We start from the raw sequence: 21,086 nt of genomic DNA, 5'->3' as shown, positions 1-21,086 counted from the left end.
CCTTAAAATTTAGTATTCTACACTATTTGTTGGAATGTTTTGAATAGGGCTGCTCCACAGGGAGTCATGTTAGGGAGGTGGGATGTTTTGGATAACTAATTTGGGTTTTTTCCTGGCTATTTGAAGGATTTAATTACCAGAAGAGTTTCATTTTTCAGCACTATTTTTGTTTCAGTTCTTTGAAAGTACATCACATACTTCCTTGCCCCATTAGACAGGCAGAATGTAACTAAACATAATTTAATCTTTTGTAATGAATCAGGGCTACCATTCATTGTATGTAATGCGTCAGGGCTACCAAAGGGCTGGATGGTGTGAAGCACTAAGGGGAACCTGAAGAGATCTTAGGGAGTTTGCTTTCTTATCTTACTCTCTTCCGTCACCTTCCTTTTATTTACTTATTCTTAAAATATCATTTGCTTCTTTTAAAAGTAGAGGGAAGAATGACCTGGAAAGAGGAATATGGCCACCTTCCTGTAAACTTAGTGAATCAATGATTGGAGCAGCCTTTACGTTGTTGGTGTTTGTTTTCATTTGCTCTTAATAAATGTCCTCTTTACCATCTTCATCAAGGTCCTTTTGGCTTTTTGAGGTTCTGTGGTTTTAGAAATCATTTGAGCATCAGTAATGTGATGTGTCACACTAGCCTTTGTGTCAGGGGCAGCCCACGTTTTCATTTTGTAAGCATTACATTTGTTGTTTAGGTGTAAGGAGATCCCTCTCTTAATTACTAAGAAAGTTTTCCACTTGCTGGTGAAGAAGGCTTTGGATTGTCATTGGTGTCTCATGGTTGCCTTTCGGTTCTCAGCTCTACCTGCTTTCTTGATTCCACTCCCCTCGAATGCCCCAGAACCTTTACTTTAAGGCCAACACCAACCACAGATATCTTTTGTCCCATTGCAATACATTTGAAAATGTGTATGTTTTTGATTCTCAGTTCTTCATGATCTTGTGACTTTTTTGTGACCATTCACACTCTTCTCCACATGTCCTGTTTTTCTGACAGGGCAGGGCAGGGTGTTTGGGTGCTGGACTTCACTGTTCATGATAACTGCATTTTCTGGAAAAGTTTTCTTCTAGGCTGTCAAAATCTTAATGTAGGAAGTGATGTACCTAGGAGATACTTATGGTTTTTTAAGGTGCATCCAGTACAAAGTTTACACAAAATTCAGTTAAGACTGAAGGGGAAGGTGGCCTTCTGGAGGGTACATGTTGGGACAGGGCTCTGTGAATTAACTGCTGAGCTGGTGCCTCTCCTCCCCACTCCTCATCTGTACCCTGCCACCCATAAAAATGTGCCCCTTCAAATATTACTTATCTTGTACTGGTAGAAAACTGGAAAGGCTCAGTCATTAGAAATGTTGGCTGAATTCCTAATATAAAATTTTTAGAGCTGCTTTTATTTTTCAACAGAAGGAAATAAACTTCCTTTCTTTGGTTTGTGTACAGGTTCTAGTAAATACTGCTTGCTGTGTTTTGATGTTGGTGGCTAAGCTAATCCAGTGTATCGTGTTTGGCCCTCTTCGAGTGAGCGAAAGACAGGTAAGTCCAGATAGCAAGGATGCATTCTTGTGACCAGATTAAAGAAAAAATTTTTTGGTATAATTTCAAACTTACAGAAAAGTTGTACAAATAATATGAAGAACTGCTATATAGACTTCATCCAGATTCAGAGTTATTAACATTTTTCCCCATTTGCTCTAACAGTTGCCTTTTATTTATATATACATATTTTTTGTGATCCTTTTGAGAGTAAACTGGGGACATCATACCCCTTTAACCTCAAGTACTTTAGTCTGTTTCCTAAGAGCAAGGACATTTTCTTATGTAACCATAGCACAGTGATCAAAATCAGGGAATTCAGCATTGATGAAATACTTCATGTAATCCACAATCCGTATTTAATGTATCCAAGTTGTCCCAATATTGTTCTTTGTAGCTATTTCCCCATGACTTTTATGAGGTAATTTTAAAAGAAGCTCAGACTTGTTTTAGTTTGAGTAATCGTATATATCATTCTTTAGAATATGGGTTCTTTTCCAAAGGAATTTACTGAGAGATTTTTGTTTTTCCCTTTGGAAAAGTGTATTAAGATTCATCATTCTACAAGCAGCGTTCAGGTGAGATAGTCTGACATTTGAACATTACTCTCAGAATGCATGTATGAGCAGGAGGTGCTTTCATTAAAGAATTAGTGCCACAAGCATACTGTACAGATTGGCAGTTCCCCAAGGATTTTAGTGGATGGAGTGTAGAATAGTGTGTTTTAAAGTAAGAATTTAGAACTGGCCTTTAAAACAATAACATACAAACAGAACTATATTGTACTTTATCTTCTCCCAGTGGTACAACACAGGAACCTACTACATTAAAAGTACAACAGTGGCCTCACCCCTTACGTGTCCTTTTCAACCCAAATCTCTTGTTATTAAATCAGCTGAGGTCCTAGTTTAGAGTTGAAATGCATTTACTGTGTGATTGAGCCCTTGGATGCTGTTAAGAGCAGGACTGTTTGTTTTCCCAGAAATTTTTCATTAGTGAGTATTCAGTACTTTCTCCAAAATTATCGACTCCAGAGGTCTCCCAGATGGGATCAGTAGAACATAGAGGGTTTTTTGGTAGGATACAGAAGCTTTTCTTTGATGCTTCTTTTGTTTTCAAGAAAAACTTTTGACTTGTGGGCCAGAAATTGGTCAGGCCAGGAAAGCAACCTAATTGCTGGTGGATTGATCTGGCACCAGTGGGCCTTACATACTGCTTTCTTTTCCCTAAAATGTTAAATATCAGTTCAAAATTTACAGAAAACATAACCTTGGGGTATTACAGAGATTTTTCAAATACCTGGAGGTAATCATAATGGACACATTTGTCACTCAACTCTACTTTCAGTTTTTTCAGTATAGATCACGTCTTTCATGTTGTTCAGTGATGACAGTTTTTGACCAGTGTCATCCAGTAGCATTTATTGAGCGCCGTTTTGAGTTAGAATGCTACAGAATTGACATGGGATTACTCTCTGGGTGCTTAAACTTCAAGAAATAGAGTAATGCTAGAGGCAAAGACATTGACTACCTAAAATTGGACAAATATTCAACCGTTAAGTGGCAGTGTAGAACAAGGAATTTTTTAAGTGCACTTAATGCCTACTATGGCACTTGTCTAAGCACCGTACATATATTAACTTACTGAGTTACCCCAACGATTTTATGAGATATATGCTGTTGTTATAAGACCCGTCTTATAGATGGGGAAACCAAAGTCTGGGGATTGTAAGTAACTTGCCCAAAGCCACACAGCAAATAGATGGTGGAGTGAAGGTTCAGAACCAGGACACAAAATGTTCTCAGTTCACTTCATGCTTTCCTGCCCCAGATCTGGAAACAGACATTCACCAAGGATTCCTAGTTCGTTTTATTCTATGAACAAAGGGTGTACAGTCAGAGTACAGTGTTTTAAAGTTCTCAAAATAACTCTTATCTTTAAATAGTCACATTATCAATTTGTTCCACACATAGGTTCAATTATTTCTGTTTTTATTCAGTTTTGCTTTTCTTTCTAAGTTTTTGAATTTGTGAAACATTTACATGGTTCAAAACTATACATAAAAGTATACTTAGGAGCCATATTTTCATCCTTATCCTCTGCACTCAGTTGCCACCACTCCCACAGGTGGCTTGAGGTATCTTTTAATATCTGTTGGCTAGACGCCCCTCATTGCCCTTTTTTTCAGGATAGTAAAGATTTTTAAAACTGGACATCCTCAGTGTAAGAAAGAGTACAGTGAAGCAGGTATACTTCTGTGGGACTGTACATTTATATAACTTCTTTGGAAATCAGATGGATGTTACTTATTAGAAACCATAACAATATCCGTAAGCTTTGATTCTATAATGCTGAAAAATAGAAACTTGTACAAAGGTATTCATTGCAACATTTTCTGAATGGTGAAAAAAACGTTTCGGTGTCCATGTGTAACCACTAAAGTGGTCTATTCAGACAGTATTCATTGGCATTGGTAAGGTTCTCACAATATAAGTGAAATAAAAGTATACAAAAATCAGTGTTTTACATTTAGGAAGAAAAATGCATAAAAATGTTAAGGCATCATTTTTGTTTTACTTTTCTTTGTACTTTTTCATACATTATTGATTATGGCTGGCAAATGAGCGTATGTTATTTTTGAATCTGAAGGATGTTTAAAAAAAAAAGGAAGAAGAATGTCCAGTCTGTTTCTTTTGTTTGTTTTAAAAATCTAGAGAGTAGAAGTATTAAAAATGATACTTGTAGCTCTCACCATTCTTTTTGATTTTGTGTTAGAAGTATATGTATTATTAATACATAAGGTACTAAACTAATATCACTCCCCTTTTAATGGCTAAAATTTCATAACTAAGGAATTCAATCCAAAATCTACAGATTACTTTCTAGGTGTCTTCCCTTTATTCTTCAGAGGGCTCTTTTTTTCTTTGCCTTCTATTGATATTTTCTTGTGGACAAGTGTTAGAAAGCTGAGAATAGACTATTTTCTCCTTAGAAGCCAGCTTTTGTTATGTTACCTTCTCCTTGAATGGGTTAGATATAATGGTAATCACCTTTATAAATATTTTTCTTTTTAGCACCTCAAAGACAAGTTTTGGAATTTCATTTTCTACAAGTTCATTTTCATTTTTGGTGTGCTGAATGTCCAGACAGTGGAAGAAGTGGTCATGTGGTGCCTCTGGTTTGCTGGACTGGTATTTCTGCATCTGATGGTTCAGCTCTGCAAGGACCGGTTTGAATATGTGAGTTTTTAGCCAAGCTCTTTTCCTGCTTAGGCACACATTTGCCAGGTCTGAATTGTGTAATATGAATGAGCCATGACACGCATGTGCAGGATAGCTCTCCCAGGGAAGGCTCCTGGATCAGGTACCTTCTACCTGTTTCTTGAGGAACTTTCTGCAGCAGCCAAGGAATGTAGGAGCAGTGTCCCCTAGGGAGGTTTCCTTCCCCTCCCCAGTAATGTTGCATTACAGCCCACGTGAGGTCAAATCACCTACACAAACTGTTTTTGATCACAGCGCAAGGAAACCTTAATATATAAACTGAAAAAAAGCTGGTCTCTTCCAGATGTTTTCTGTTCTAATCTCCTTCCATTTTCCACCTTCTTACTCTGGTTCTTGGAGCCCTTCTTTCTGACTAGCTTACGTTGTTTCCACCCTGGGCCAGGACTGAATTAGCTCTCTTGGCTTCCCTGGTCCCTGGAGAAGTGAACCTTTTCTGTCTGGGTACAAGATCTGCCTCTTGGCTTCAGAGTTGTGTGGGTGAATCTTCATTTGTTTGTAGTCCCGAACTAATCTCGTGGATCCCCAGTAAATGGACGCCTACAATCCTGCCCCTCCGTTAAACCCACTCCACAGCCCTGCTTGCCCCTTTCTTTACCCAGTCCTCATGGACCATGGTGGTCCTTGCATGTCTGTGTGAGTTAATCTCAGTTCCAAAGCCTTTAGCTGTTTCATAATTCAACCCCCATCCCAGGACATGGACAGGCGCTTCTAACCTCCCCGACTGGTTTGGTATCTACACCTTCCTGCTCAGGAGTCACAGCTTCAGGCCTTCCTTTCCAAGCTGTATACTGTTACCATAGCATTATGATAGTAGTCAGTCTGCACCTGGATTACACTTCAGTTGTCCTAGCCGTGAACAGGCTAGGAATGTCCTCTCAAGTGAATTTGAGGGATTAGGGCTAGAACAAGATTGTGAAAGAACACAACAGAATGTGGTGCTGCCCTATTGAAGTTGAGTCCTGTTGAAGCTAGAAGAGAGAATTACATTCCTTTGGCAAATTGTTTCTAGAGGCTTATAATCCCACTGGTAGGAGGATCCTTGAGAATTTGAGATGCAAATATAATGTATATTGTTATATTCCGTAAATTAAACGATAAAGATCTCAAAATATCAGCTCATACTCATATTTAGGTTGGTTGGAGAATTTTGACCATCTGGTAATGGGATACTTTTCTGTGCTTCCATTTGGCTGTGCGGCTACGCACAGACCTCCAAGCAAAGACACCAAGGTTAATCTTGAGTTTAATTAACACTGCCATGCTTAGTCAGGTTTAATTAACACTGCCATGCTGAAGAATGAGCTTCCTTTTCCTGTTCTGCATTTTTAGCTTTCCTTTTCTCCCACCACACCGATGAGTAGCCATGGTCGAGTTCTGTCTCTACTGATTGCTATGCTGCTTTCCTGCTGTGGATTAGCAGTTGTCTGTTGTGTCACAGGCTACACCCATGGGATGCACACATTGGCTTTCATGGCTGCAGAGGTAAGATGCAGAGACGGGCTTTTGCTCTGATTATGTTCCTATGTATTTTCAAGGAAGCTAGATGATTATTGATAGATTATTTTCACCCATGATGGATATCTGGTCTTCATTTTAACAAGCATTTTTTGAGTTCCTTTGTTTGAGGTTGGGTATTGGTACTGATTGCTTTTACATGTTATTTCACGTAATCCTTGCTACAACATAATAAAAAGTACAGTTGACCCTTGAACAACGTGAGTTTGAACTGTGTGGGTCCACTTATACATGGATATTTTTCAGTAGCAAATTCTACAGTACTACATGGTCCCTGGTTGGTTGAATCCACAGATGCGAAGGAACTGGATACGGAGGCCCGACTATAAATTATATGGGGATGAACTCCCATATTGCCCAAGGGTCAACTGTAATTATTTTTGCCGACATTTATATAGTGCTTACTGTATGCTGGGGATTGTTCTAAATACCTTACATATATTGACTCATTTTATTACTCCTGTATATTAATGGGGAAATGGGCATGGAGGGTGAAGTGAATTGCTTAAAGTTCCAAAGTGGCAAAAGTAGCACAATCCAAGTTCTGTGACTTCCAAGTGGGAAGGGTTTTCTCCTTAAGATATTGTAGACAATGATTGGTAACAGTTAGTAGGGAAATATCCTATAATTGGTTATTTTAGATAGGCCATAAATTAAGATTTTATAGAATAATACAATATATATGCAAACAATTCATTGTTTTGAAAGAATAATCTGAGATATTCATGTATATTTTAAAATTTACTTTTAAACCCTTTCTGAAAATACTAATTTCTGTTCAATAGAAATCAAATTTTTTGTATGTTCTTTATATTCAGTGGCTATATTTGCTTTTTTCCTCAGGCCAAAGGCAAAATACTTTTATCTTGTCCATAATTGCTATTATTAATGGAAAAAATGAAATAATAGATATCTAATATCAATATCAGTAGATAGCTAATATCAAAACACTAAGTTTGAACTACTAATTGGGAATTGTTAGAATAGGGTTAAAATTTATTTTGCTTAATAGCATTCATTTCAGAGTATAATATAGTAGTGTAACCAAAAATAAGGAAAGAACATTTAAGTACCTAATAAAAACATTTGCAATCCTAGTTGAATACTTTCTGTATGTGAAAGGTATACAAATGTAAAAAAAATGTTTAAAATTTTATTTACTCTGACATTAATTAGTTTGCTTTAGATATATTTTACTGTAAATCACCATTTGAATGATACTGGGTTTTCCTTTTTTGTTTCTCTAACTTTTAATTAGTATTAGGCCAAAGTTTGAAAAAAGGTATACCTAAAATTAAAGACATTTAAAATAGGTCTGTTGGGTCATAGGGCATATTTTTATTTTAGCTCATTAATTTTTTTAAGATAATTTATGTTACAGATTTGATATTTTTAACTAAATCATATTTTTATGTTTATAGTGTTTCTCTTCTATGTAAAATATTTTCCATTTGTAAACGGGAGTTTCCTGATCTCAAACGTAAAGAATGTTAACAGTTTTATTCTGCTAGATTAAGAAGAAATTTTTCTTAGTATCAGTTTCTTTAATACAGAATACTGTGAGGGTCTTATTTTGTTATTGATTTCCTTCATCTGTTTTCTTCTGTGTGGGTGAAGGGGGAGCAGAAAGCATTATATAGAGAGCAGGGATTCATATCTAGGATAGTAGTACCTAAGCTGTACCTTGGGTATAGGGTCACCAAGTATTCAGACACCCTCTTAGGATAATCAATTATGGTGACTTAATGCAGTATAAAATATAAGTGATTGTCAAACTCAATGACCTCAAGATTGTAGAAGGCCCAGGAGATGGACAGGTGTAATTGGTTGCCACCTATTAACAGGAAAAGGCTCAATAAAAGTTGTCTCTAGGTCGTGAAAATATTCCATGGAAATTTGAAGCACATGAAATAAAATGGTTGGTAACTTGCTTTTTTTTTCTTTCAGTTTTAATGAGATATAATTGACATACAGCACTGTATAAATTTAAGGTGTACAGCATAATGACTTGACTTACATTTGTTGTGAAATGATTACCACGATAAGTATCATCGCATATTCATACCCCCAAAAATGTTTTTTACCCTGTGATGGAAACTCTTAGGATTTACTCTCTTCACATTTGGAATATACCATACAGCACGGTTAACTCTAGTCATCATGTTGTACATTACATCCCCAGGACTTATTTATCTTATAACTGGTACCTTGTGACTACCCTCCTCCAAGTCCCCCACCTCCAACCTGATTTTTAATTGAACTGAGAACATTTATCACTTTGTAAAAGTAAGTTTGGTCTGAGCAATCCTAAATTTTACTAAAAAGAAAAAAACTCTCTTTTTTTAAATAGTCTCTTCTTGTGACAGTGAGGACTGCTCATGTGATTTTACGGTGAGTAGAAATTTGGGAGGGTGGTGATGGAGGTCTACTCATACAGTTGATTTTAAGATACAACATGTAAAAAATTTATAAAAATGTGACTGTAGTATATCATGTTTAAAACAAATTCAATTGTAACAGTAAATCATTAACATGATTCTTCTCTATTCACTGCAGATATGTAATTCACCTCTGGGACCTCAACCACGAAGGAACGTGGGAAGGAAAGGGAACGTATGTCTATTACACAGATTTTGTCATGGAGCTCACTCTGTTGTCCCTGGACCTCATGCATCACATTCACATGTTGGTAAGTTTCCCAGAAGGAGCTCTAACAGACAGCTAAGTTTTTTAGAATCAGGAACCCTGTTTAGTACAGGGTTTAACAGGTGAAACATTTGTGGCTGACCCACTTAAAGACTGTAAAAACGATGCAGCTGTTCCCCTCCCTTTTTTTTTTTTTTTTTTTTTTTTTGGCCAACGGGTATAAAGCAGTGTGGAATGAGTTTGGTGCCCAGCTCAGGAGGTGTTTGCTGTCTAGGAGACGTAGGTGACTCTGCCGACCAAGTCAGTAGATAATTGTTTAGCATGAAATTAAGGGAATTCCTCTCCTCATAGTTTCTGTGGCTTCTAATGTTTAACAGTTACCTTGTAGGTGGTAAAGGGAATTCCCACAGTGTTAGCTACTTCATGGATTCATAAATTTTCTATCTTTATAATTAAAAACAAAGTCTTTATTCTTAATTCCTCCTGCTTCATTGTTTACATTTTACTTTGGTGTGCAAGAAATCACCATGCTGAAAACCTGCTTCATTGGTTTAGCACTTCAGTGATCTGTGAATGCCGAGAATCAACATATTTGGTGGGCAATTTATTTAAATTGTAAGCCTATCAGAGTAGCATTTAAAAATTTTTGGGTTAAACACAGCGCATTTCTGTAAGTCTACTTTTTAAAAGTAACTTTCAAAACATACTTTAAAAAAAAAACGCTCCCCCAAACAAATATCCAGAGATAACTGTTGACATTTTGTTGTGTTTACTGCTTGTTTATATATTCAGATCCATACATTCATCAATGGAGATTGTGTATTGGGCATATAGTTTAGGCTTTTTGTAGCTAGTATATTATGTACATCTTCCTATGCTAGCAACAATTCTTCTAAATCATTTTAATACCTTTAAGATAAAACTTCCACGGCATAGAGGTACGATGATTTAATTGAAATATACCATACAGCACTGTTAAAACTATAGTCATCATGTTGTACGTTCTGTCCCCACTACGTATTTATCTTATAACTGGAAGTTTGTACCTTTTAACCACCTTCCTCCTATTCCCCTACCCCCAGCCATTGAACAACCTGCTCCCATAATAGAATATTTAGATTGTATTCAGTTGTTTGCTACTTCACATCTTTGCGTACCTTTTTTTGGTCACATATTAGTTTTTTTAAAGTACTTTTATCACTTAAATATTATTTTCCCATGTAATTAATCTTCAAAATGTTATATATAAAATATAATAATAGGATGTAATTATATTTTATAATAAATATAATGAGTATATAATGTTACATTATATGAGTTTACAGTATAATTATTCCCCTACTGGGCATTGTGTCCATTTCCTGATTTTCTGTTTTATAATTGCATAGAGGGGCATCATTTTGCATAAAGCTTTAAAATTTCTGATTAGTTCCTCAGGAAAGATTGCTGGTGATGGAATGACTAGGCCAAAGAGCATGTACATTGTTCAGGGTAGTGAGAGAGATATGTGCATTTGCTTTCTGAATGACTGCTCCAATTCACCTTCGCCCACAATTCAGACCTTCTGTTGCATACCTCACTCTCAGCAGTAGCAAGTTCACATTCACTTTTATTGTATATTTTATTCTCTTTCCCTCTTGTTAAGTTATTTGGCAACATCTGGTTATCCATGGCCAGCTTGGTCATCTTTATGCAGCTGCGTTACCTGTTTCATGAGGTACAACGTCGAATCCGCCGGCACAAGAACTATTTGCGAGTGGTTGGAAACATGGAAGCCAGGTAAGTAAGCACAAGTTGACGTTGCTCATGTTGACTCATTTGAGATCTTTAATAATAACAGATCCCAGATTATACGAGAACCTGCTTTTGTAAACTGTTAGCGGAATGGTGAAGAGTATAGTCTCTGGAGTCAGACTGCCTGGGTTTGAATCCCCACTTAGTTGCCGTGTGATTTTGGGCAATTTACTTACCTCTCTGTGCCTCAGTTGCTTAAGTCTAGGGATGATAGCAGAACCTTCTTCCTGGAACTGTTGGGAGGATTCAATGGGATAATGAATGTAATATTACTTAGAACAGTACTGGGTACATAGTATGTGCTCAGTAAAGACTAGGTTCTTTTATTAGGTCAATATTTTTATCATCATTATTATTAAATGGATGCTTCCTTGGACTTCTGCCCTTTTTCTTCCTTACGCATGCGTGCTCACACACACATACTCTCTCTCATACTCTTAACCTCAGTGGAGGAGGTACTCACTTGCCATCCTGAGGCTAAACCAAGCCTGAAAGTGTGAGATCAGTGGGTATCCTTTTTGTGTCCAAGGGAACAGTTTGGCTCTCTGAGGGGTCTTAACTCCTCTGATTTACCCAGAAATGTTCGCTTAAGTCATCACTAACAGGAGCCATTGTTAAGGCAGAGTCAGTTTCTGTGTATAGATTTCTTGCTCTTTGGTGGGCTATGAAGAGAATGCAGGTGTAATGTTTCTCGTGGGTGGAGATTTTTTACTGAACACGATTCCTCTGTAACTGTGCTGTTAAAGGTGAAGTCTCTGAAGTAAGCGGTGCTCAGTATTTGTGTGTGGAATTGACGGAGATACCTGCCAGGTGCACTTTGTTTTTTACAGGTTTGCGGTTGCAACCCCAGAGGAGCTGGCTGTCAACAACGATGACTGTGCCATCTGCTGGGACTCCATGCAGGCTGCGAGGAAACTGCCCTGTGGACATCTTTTCCACAAGTAGGAGCTTTGCAAAGGGCCGCATGGGACTGGTGTTCTGTCCAGGGGCATGTGGGTGCTTTTTGTGCCGGGGCTTAAGACCAGCCTTAGCCAAGGAGTGGGGACGTTCCCTCAGACTGGCCGTGGTGCTGGTACTGAGTGGGATGGGGAGCCTGGGTGTGTCTTCCTTAGTCCTCAGCCTCTTCCCTACACGGCAGGACTGTTCCCCACTCACAGGTTGCCATCTTAGTTTCTGGGTGTGTTAGCTCTCTTCATATTCCTTGTCCATTTAAGTTCTGAGATATAGCAGATACGCCTGTAAGACTTAAAGGGGTGGGGGGATCCTTGCTTTCTAACAGCTTATTCCCTGTTCTTACCCTGGTGAGAATATATATCTTGGCATTTTGCACATGCCCTAAGGCAACATAAAAAAACACACCAGGGAAGTGTGCTGAGATGGGGATCAGACGAGAAGCACTAAGCAGTCCAGAACTGTGGCTGTGTTATCAGGAATTAGAAGATGGGATCTTCTGCAAACCTGCACGACTGGACTAGATCTGTGTGTGGTGCAGGCTGTTCCGTTCCCAGGGAGTCCTGTTGTCTCTGTGTTGCAGTCCTCACTGCCTTACATTATTCATTTTTAGAGATCTCACAGGAACTGTGTCTGTTTAACCTAAATCATTCTGTTTATAGATTGGATGTTCTTGGTGTTGATGGACCTTGAGGTATCTTTTGGCCTTTTGTATCTGTGGTCAATTTTGCATATTGAGAAAGTTATAATCTTTACATCTTTAATCTTCCTTTCCTTATTCTATATTCCCAAATAGTTTTTCTTCTCCTTTTTAATATTACAAGGGCTTTGGAGCTGGAGTATCAGTAACTCAACACATTTATTGATTTTTTTTTTTTTTTTTTTTTTTAATGTGCTGGGTGCTGTGTTGGGTTCTGGGGAATAAAATTAAAATGACAGATGTGGTCTTTGCTTTCACGAAGCTTTCAGCCTAATGGAGGAGACCGACATGAATTAACCACGCGCGTTTATGAGCATGTAATGATGAATTGAGATAAGTGCTCTAAAGAAAAGGAACGCGGTCCTTGAGAGCTTGTAACAAAGGAACCTGACTCCCACCTGGAGAAAGTGACTCTTGTTGATGAGTAGGAGTTAAGTCAGCAGAAGATGGGATCAGGTGGAAGAGCATTTGAGACAGAGGGAACATTTCTGTAGCAGGAGGGAGTGTGGCGTATCCAAGGAATTAAAGAGAACCCCTGTGGCTGGAGCTCAGGATGTCAGAGGAGGAGTGGTGTTTGCTGAGGCAGGAGAAGCAGGCATGAGTGGCCCTGCAGGGGCTTGAGGGCCACTGACGGGGTTAAAGTGGGGGCTCGGGGTCAGGGATGCAGTTGGAAAAGATCGGGACTAGTTAGTAAGGGCTGCAGTGGTTCGGGTGTGTGCTGAGAGGAGTGTGGATTGGTGTGGTGGAAGTGGAGCTGGAGGAGGGTGGACAGACGTGAGAAGGGTGAGGAAGCACGTGGTGCTAGATTGGCTGTGGGAAAACGAGGAATATGAGGCGTTGGGGATTCTCCTAGTTTTGCAGCTGTGCTACTGGATCGATAGTGGTGCTGATTGATGAGGTTGGAAGACCAGAGAATTCACACACATTTCTGAAAAAACTTTCAGGTAGTTCCTAAGGAGCTTGGAGACAGTTTGGAAGACTAACTCAAAAGTGAGTGTATTTCACCCCAGAAGAAATGGTTTCAGTCACATGATTAGATTAATTTTAGGATTTAATGTTTTTGGTTGAGGCAAAATTCACATGACATACAATTAACCATCTTAAAGTATACAATTCAGTGGCATTTAGTGCAGTCACAGTGTGGTGCAGGCCACTGCTCTTCTCTAGTTTTGAAACTTTTTCATCACTCCAGAGTAGTGCCTCATACTCATTAAAATAAATCACTACCCATTCCTCCCTCCCCATGTTACCTGGCAGTCACTAATCTGCTTTCTGTCTCTATGGATTTGCCTGTTCTGGACAGTTCATGTGAAGGAAACCATATAATATGTGACTTTTTTGTGACTGGCTTCTTTTACTGAGCATAAAGTTTTCAAAGTCATCCAAGTTGTAGCATGTATCAGTACGTCATTTCTTTTTATGGCTGAATTTAAATTTTTTTAAATAATAAACAATTTGTTTATCCATTCTTCCATTGATGGACATTTGGGTTATTTCCACTTTTTAGCTATTGCAAATAATGCTGCTATAAACATTTGTGAACGGGTATCCATTTGAGTACCTGATTTTCTTTTAGGTATATACTTAGGAGTGGAATTGCTGAGTCACAGGGTAATTCTATGTTTAACTTCTTGAAGAACCACCAGACTTAGCCACAGCAGCTGCACCATTTTATATCCCATCAACAACGTACGAGGGTTCCAATTTCTTCACATCCTCACCAATACTTACTACTTTCTGTTTTTCTTATTATAGCCATCCTAGTTGGTGGGAAGTGGTGTTTCATTATGGTGGGTTTTTTATTTTTATTTTTTTAAAATTATTTATTTTTGGCTGCATTGGGTCTTCGTTGCTGCGCGTGGGCTTTCTCTAGTTGCGGCGAGTGGGGGCTTCTCTTCGTTGTGGTGCGTGGGCTTCTCATTGCGGTGGCTTCTCTTGTTGTGGAGCACGGGCTCTAGACGCGCAGGCTTCAGTAGTTGTGGCGCACGGGCTTTGTTGCTCCGCGGCATGTGGGATCTTCCCGGACCAGGGCTCGAACCCGTGTCCCTTGCATTGGCAGGTGGATTCTTAACCACTGTGCCACCAGGGAAGCCCTATGGTGGGTTTTTTAAAATGATAATTCTCAAATGTTATGCTTTTATTGTGGTAAAAAAATACATACATAACATAAAATTTAGCTTTTAACCATTTTTAAGTGTGCAGTTCAGTGGCATTAAGTACATTCACGTTGTTGTGCAACCTTCACCACCATCCATTTCCAGAACTTTTTCATCTTCTGAAACTGAAACTCTGTACCCATATAACACTAACTCCTCAATCTCCCCTTTTCCCCAGCCCTTGGCAGCTACATTCTATTTTCTGACTCTATGAATTTGACTGCTCTCACACAGTAGCACATCATACAATATTTGTCCTTTTATGTCTGGCTATTTCACTTAGTATAATGTCTTCAAGGTCCAGCCATGTTGTAGCATGTGTCAGAATTTCATTCCTTTCTAAAGCTGAAAAATATTCCATTGTGTGTATATATCACGTTTTGTTTATCCATTCCTCTGTTGATGGACACTTGGGTGGTTTCTACCTTATGGCTATCGTGAATAATACTGCTGTGAACGTGGGTGTACAAATTTCTTTTCAAGACCTTGCTTTCAATTCTTTTGGGTATATACCCAGAGGTGGAATTGCTGGATCATATGGTAATTCTATGTTTAATTTTTTGAGGAACCATCATATGGTTTTCCATAGCGAGTACACCATTTTACATTTTACACTAGATAATAGCCATCCTGAGGTGTAAAATGGTTTCTCATTGTGGTTTTGATTTGCATTTCTTTAATGACCAGTAATGCTGATCATTTTTTCACATGCTTGTTGGCCATTTGTGTATCATCTTTGGAGAATATCTGTTCAAGCCAAATTATCCTATTTTAATTGGGTTGTCTTTCTGTTGATGAGTTGTAAGAGTTCTTTATGTATTCTGGATACTAAACCCTTATCAGATGTATGATTTGCAAATATTTTCTCCCATTCTGTAATGTCCTTTCACTTTTTTCTTGGTAATGTCTTCTGATGCACACATGTTTTAAATTTTTAATGAAATCCAGTTTACCTGTTCTTTCTTTGGTAGCTCATACTTTCAGTGTCAAATCTAAATCCATTGCCAAATCTGGGGTCATGATAATGTTTTTTTCTAATAGGTTTATGGTGTTAGCTCTTACATTTAGGTCATTGATCCATTTTGAGTTAAATTTTGTACATGAAGTGAGGGTAAGGGTCCAACTTCATTATTTTGCTTGTGGCTGTCCAGTTGTCCCAGCACCATCTGTTGAAGAATCTATTTTTTTCCCCATTGAATGGTCTTGGCATCCTTGGCAAAATCATTTGGCCATAGACGTTTGAGTTTATTTCTGGACTCTCAATTCTGTTCCATTGGTCTATATGTCTATCTTTATTCCAGTACTATGCTGTTTTGATTACTGTAGCTTCGTAGTAAGTTGAAATTGGGAAATGGTGCATCTTCCAACTTTTTCTTTTTTTATATTGTTTTGGTTATTTGGGGCTCTTTGCAATTCTATATGAATTTGAGGAGCCGCTTTTCCATTTCTGCAAAAAAGGCCATTGAAATTGAATAGGGATCACATTGAATCTGTAGATTACTTTGGGGGAAGATTGCTATCTTAACAATATTGTTTTCCAGTTCATGAACATGGGATTCCTTCCCTTTTATGCAGGTCTTCTTTAATTTCTTTCAGCAATCTTTTATAGTTTTTAGTGTCAAGTCTTTCATCTCCTTGGTTACATTTATTCCTAGGCATTTTATTCTTTTGGATACTATTGTACATGGAATTGTTTTCTTAATTTCTATTTTGGATTGTTCATTGCTGGTGTATAGAAACATAACTGATTTTTCATGTTGCTCTTTTACTGTGCTGCTTTACTGAATTTGTTTATTAGTTTTATGGTAGTTTTTTTTGTGTGTGTGTGTATTGTTTAGGGTTTGTGTTGCTTAGGAATTTGTCCATTTTATCTGTATTATCTAATTTGTTGGAGTATAATTATTTCTAGTATTCTGTTATAATCCTTTAAATTTCTGTAAGGTTGGTAGTATTAGTCACACTTTCATTTCTGATTTTAGTTATTTATATCTTCTCTCTTTTCTTAGTCCAGCTAAAATTTGTCAGTTTAGCTTTGATGTTTTCAAAGAACCAACTTTTGGTTTCATTGATTTGCTCTATTGTTTTTCTATTCTCTATTTCATTTATTGCTGCTTGAATCTTTATTATTTGCTTCCTCCTTTTGGCTTTGGGTTTCATTTGCTCTTTTTCTAGTTCCATAAGTTATAAAGTTAGGTTGTCGTTTTGAAATCTTTTTTCTTTTTAGGCGTTTTTGGCTATAAATTTGCCTCTGAGCATTGCTTTTGCTGTATCTCATTAAGTTTTGGTATGTTGTGCTTTTGCTTCTGTTTTCTTTTGTCTCAAAATATTTTCTAACTGCCCAAGTGATTTTCTCTTGACCTAGTGGTTGTTTAAGAGTTAGGATTTAATTTTTAAAACACCTGTCTGCCTGGGGTTGAGTGATCAAACAGTTGTTAGGATCTCTTCTTGGTTTGCTTTACTTTATAGCTTTGGTTAATAGATTGGGGCAGGATTGTATGATGATAATCTATGACAGATTCATTTGCCGTAAAGCTAAATGTCTAGATTTCAATAGATTATAGCTAGATAATTTGTTGCTGTAGAAGATGTCTTTGCAAGATTTCAGAGTCCAGTAAATATTTACTTACATTGAAGTGTCATACTTAGACGGAGAAGAAGGAATCACTTCAATAGAACATTATTATAGTTATATAGAAATACAGCTGTTTTCTCTGAAGTTTGGTTTCTTTAGCTGTGGAAGTTTGACATTTTTTTTTTTTTTTCTTTCAAGGAAGGCAACTGTATCTGACCAGTTGTACTCACTTGGAGTTTTTAGGCTATTGTACATAATGTGGGAAGTTTTTGCAGAATATGAAGTAAAATTAGATTTGCTTATGAAAAGTGTGTCACAGGTAGCATTATTGGAAGGCAAGGATTTTACACATTTTGGTAGTCTCCCACAAGGCTGATTTTACTAGAGGTGTGATTTAAGGGTGTTCATTAAGGGGAAATGAACTTTAAAAAATATAATCATTTATTTGGCTAATAAGTTACATGATCACAAACAGGAATTATAGGTACTTTATTGTTTCAAAATGTGATAGAGTTGAATGTACACATTCATTATTTTGGAACATTACTGTCATACATTCTTCCAGCAGAGAGATAGTAAGAAGTAGCTTCACCTTGGCCTCTGGGAAAGTTTTGGTACTTAAGTACCATTTGGTTGCTAGAGACTCTGAGGATCATCACAGTTTGGTGAGGTTCTCCTGTGTAACCTTATATGTGCACATGTTCCCAGATATTAAAAAAGAAAAGACACAGAGGAAGTGAGCATTTTTATTCAGTGCCTCGTTGAACTCTTAGAAGAAAGCTAATATATTATTATGGAACGGAAGGCCTCTTGAAATCTTAGGAGAAAGATAAGTATTATTATAAATTGGGAAGGTACCTTGGAGATCACTTCATCCAACCTTCTCATTTTTTTTTTTTTTTTAGTATACTTCCTTTAATGGGCAGCACAAGTATTTATTGAGAGACTACCTTAAATAGGGCATTATCATCACCTGAAAAAGGGCACAAGAAGCTTTTCAGCCTGGTTGGGAAAGCAGAATACAAATATAAGAGGGTTGAAGAAGTTGGGATTATGGATGTAAGGTAGTAGGTACTCTGGGTGAAGACAGAAGTAAGGCTCTGGGGGGATGTGATGCTTGATGAAAAAGTGGATGGGAGGTCTTAGCAAATAAGAGATGAGCTGGAAGGAGAGGAGCTTTAGTTGGAGAGTGAGATCTTTGAAGTCGTGATTTTGAAGAGAAGGCCAAGGTTAGTGGAGGCTAAAGTAGAGTGAGAGAACAGATCATTGGAATAGAGGATTCAAAGACATGAGAGGCAAGGGTGTTGGATGGTTCAACCACATGGATTTGAAGTTAATCAAATAGAGCTGGAGAGGAGGATGGTGAGCCAGGTGATGAAGTCTTGCTGAAGGGTCATGCCCAGGAGCTTGGTGGATGACCACGTATGTTAACAAATTAACGTTCAGAGCAGGATACACCAGAAGTACATTAGAGTGAAGCAGGGCAAAGGGGTAATGTCAGCAAGTGTTTCTCAACTTAATTAAATCTTGCTAATGGTAAATAGAAAGTAAAATTGCAACTCACTGATACATTCAGAGTACTTCTGGTGAATTCTCACAAAATATGCTAAGGATATCTTATTTTGGACTTTTTGGTAGCTCCTGTCTTCGTTCCTGGCTAGAACAAGACACCTCCTGCCCAACATGCAGAATGTCTCTTAATATTGCCGACAATAATCATGTCAGGGAAGAGCATCAAGGAGAGAACTTGGATGAGAATTTGGTTCCTGTAGCAGCAGCTGAAGGCAGACCTCGCTTAAACCAACACAATCACTTCTTCCACTTCGATGGTTAGTTGGTTTCAACCTCTAAAACCATCCGCCAGGGGTTTTCTCCCCTTAGGGGATGATGTTTTAATTATAACTTGCCCTGTATGGGCGAGTTTAATGTTATATTTCAGTTTTAATTGAAAATGTTCGGTAAGTATAGACAGCACCGAGGGGTTATTCTGTGCCAGGCATTTTGCTAGATTCTGTGTGAATTGGGGGGACGGGGGGTGCGAGGAGGTGAAAGTAGTTACAGTTGAATCAACCGTGACTGCAAGGAGCATGCTGAATCAGCTTCATAGTTAACCACTGCTAATAATTTATTGCATCGGTGTAATACTTAAGCATATAATGAAGGGTCATTGAGTAGCCTTTCCAGTGGGTACCAGAAGGAGAATCAGAACTAGAACCCTGTTTCTTTGCCCATAAAATATGAATCTTCCATCTTCCAGAATATTGAAAGGAGTTGTAATAAAACCACACTTAAAATTCTAAGGTCATGGGCACCATGTCAGGGACTGGTTGATCATCCTTTAATTCACATTACATCAGGCTGTTGTTGATTTTCATCAATTCCAATACCATTAAATTCTGTGGGTTCATATTTCCTACTCTAAAGTAGGTATCCCTGGCTTATTTGTTTAGGAGGAGTGCTCTTCAGGTCTCTGATTTGAGTTTCTAAGGGTAGAGCACGGTGGGAGTGGCAACACATTGAAATCCCTGATAGGAAGGACCGAAGGAGTAGAGTGGAGTCTCTGAGAGGAGGGGATGATGGCTGCTTGGCTGGCTGGGCAGGGATGCTGGGCAGGTGTAGAGGGGCTGCTTTGTGGCTGCTAATTACGGCCTCTACCACGTAAGACTTCTGAAATAGACTAGCAGATCTTGGACATGGGTCCTGGCTATGTAAGCTATTATTTTATGAATTATTACTGAAAACTTGGGCAAAATAGATAAAGGTAACTTTATTTCTCCCTAGTAAGTACATGAAATAAGTATCCAGCTTTTTATTGGGTACCATCTGTACAGGCAGGATCTTTGAGATGGCCATTGAACTTGTTTTACATTCCAGGCCTCAGTGCTTCTATGTGAAGGAAAGGGAAATCCTCCTTAAATGTGTGGCTTGATAATGGAGTTGTTTTACTGCTGACACCTGGTGGTGGTATATCTTAGGATTCCCTTTCCTTAGTGAAATGGCAGAAGCAACAGACTTCTTGGTACCATTAGTCCGCAAACCTGTGTTATAGAGCTCTTCGAAAAGAATTTCGAATCAGAAAACTAAAGTCTTTAAACCAGATTATTAAGTAAAAAATACTTCCTGAAAATGATGTCTCCAAACAAGTAGTATTTGTGTGTGGCGTGAAAGAGAGGGGCAAATTCTCATCTACTGTAGTAGCTTTAGAGCCCTGAAAACCTTCCTTATAGTGTAGCCTGAGAGAGGGATTGAGTTTGTGTGGATCCAGGGCCACTGGAAAGCAGGAAAGCCCAGTGGTGAAGTGTTCTGGAACCTGACTGTCTGGCTTCAAGTCCTGGCCACCATAATTAAATGCTGTGGTCTTGGGCAAGTTACCTCAGTTCCGAGTGCCTTGGGGAACCAACAAGAGCACTAGAGTCAAATCTCTGAGAAGAGGGAATAATAATAATAATAATAAACCCATGTAGGGTTTTAGTGGGGATTGAATGAGCTAATCCACATGGGACACTTGGTCAAAAGGCCTGGTGTAAAGTAAGCCCTCAGTGAGTACCAGCTGGTACCACAGAGCGGCCGACCGCAGAGTAACTGACAGGGGAAAGAGGTCTCTAAGACTTGTGCTGGCTTCTTGTTTGTTTTAGGGTCCCGGATTGCGAGTTGGCTGCCAAGTTTTTCAGTCGAAGTGATGCACACCACCAACATTCTAGGCATTACACAGGCAAGCAACTCCCAGCTTAATGCAATGGTAAGGACCGCTCACTGCTTTTAAAAGGTGATTAATAATCGGGAGGGAAGGAAAAGCTGGAGAATGGCTGCAGTGTGCATGACTCAGTTGGTCTCACTCTGCTCTGGCAGAACGGCGGGATTGAAAAAAAAAAGAACAGCAGGATTTTCAGGAGCATCTTATTCACTGGGATGACGTCAATTCCTGCGCT

The 21,086-nt window shown here is 38.4% G+C and overlaps 1 protein-coding gene across 1 annotated transcript in view; it reads left to right on the top strand.

The window, feature by feature from the left end:
- The window catches only part of AMFR (autocrine motility factor receptor), a 39,282-nt gene that overhangs the window by 6,425 nt on the left and 11,771 nt on the right, over nt 1-21,086 (top strand). The window contains exons 2-10 of the mRNA XM_068529252.1: nt 1,450-1,542; nt 4,617-4,781; nt 6,153-6,305; nt 8,689-8,729; nt 8,895-9,027; nt 10,630-10,763; nt 11,609-11,719; nt 18,796-18,986; nt 20,793-20,896. Coding sequence (XP_068385353.1) covers nt 1,450-1,542; nt 4,617-4,781; nt 6,153-6,305; nt 8,689-8,729; nt 8,895-9,027; nt 10,630-10,763; nt 11,609-11,719; nt 18,796-18,986; nt 20,793-20,896 — 1,125 coding nt within the window. The remainder of the gene's footprint in view (nt 1-1,449; nt 1,543-4,616; nt 4,782-6,152; nt 6,306-8,688; nt 8,730-8,894; nt 9,028-10,629; nt 10,764-11,608; nt 11,720-18,795; nt 18,987-20,792; nt 20,897-21,086) is intronic.

Source organism: Eschrichtius robustus, chromosome 19 (assembly GCF_028021215.1).
Source record: "Eschrichtius robustus isolate mEscRob2 chromosome 19, mEscRob2.pri, whole genome shotgun sequence".
Classification (NCBI taxonomy): domain Eukaryota; kingdom Metazoa; phylum Chordata; class Mammalia; order Artiodactyla; family Eschrichtiidae; genus Eschrichtius; species Eschrichtius robustus.
This window is presented reverse-complemented; position numbering and strand designations above follow the sequence as displayed.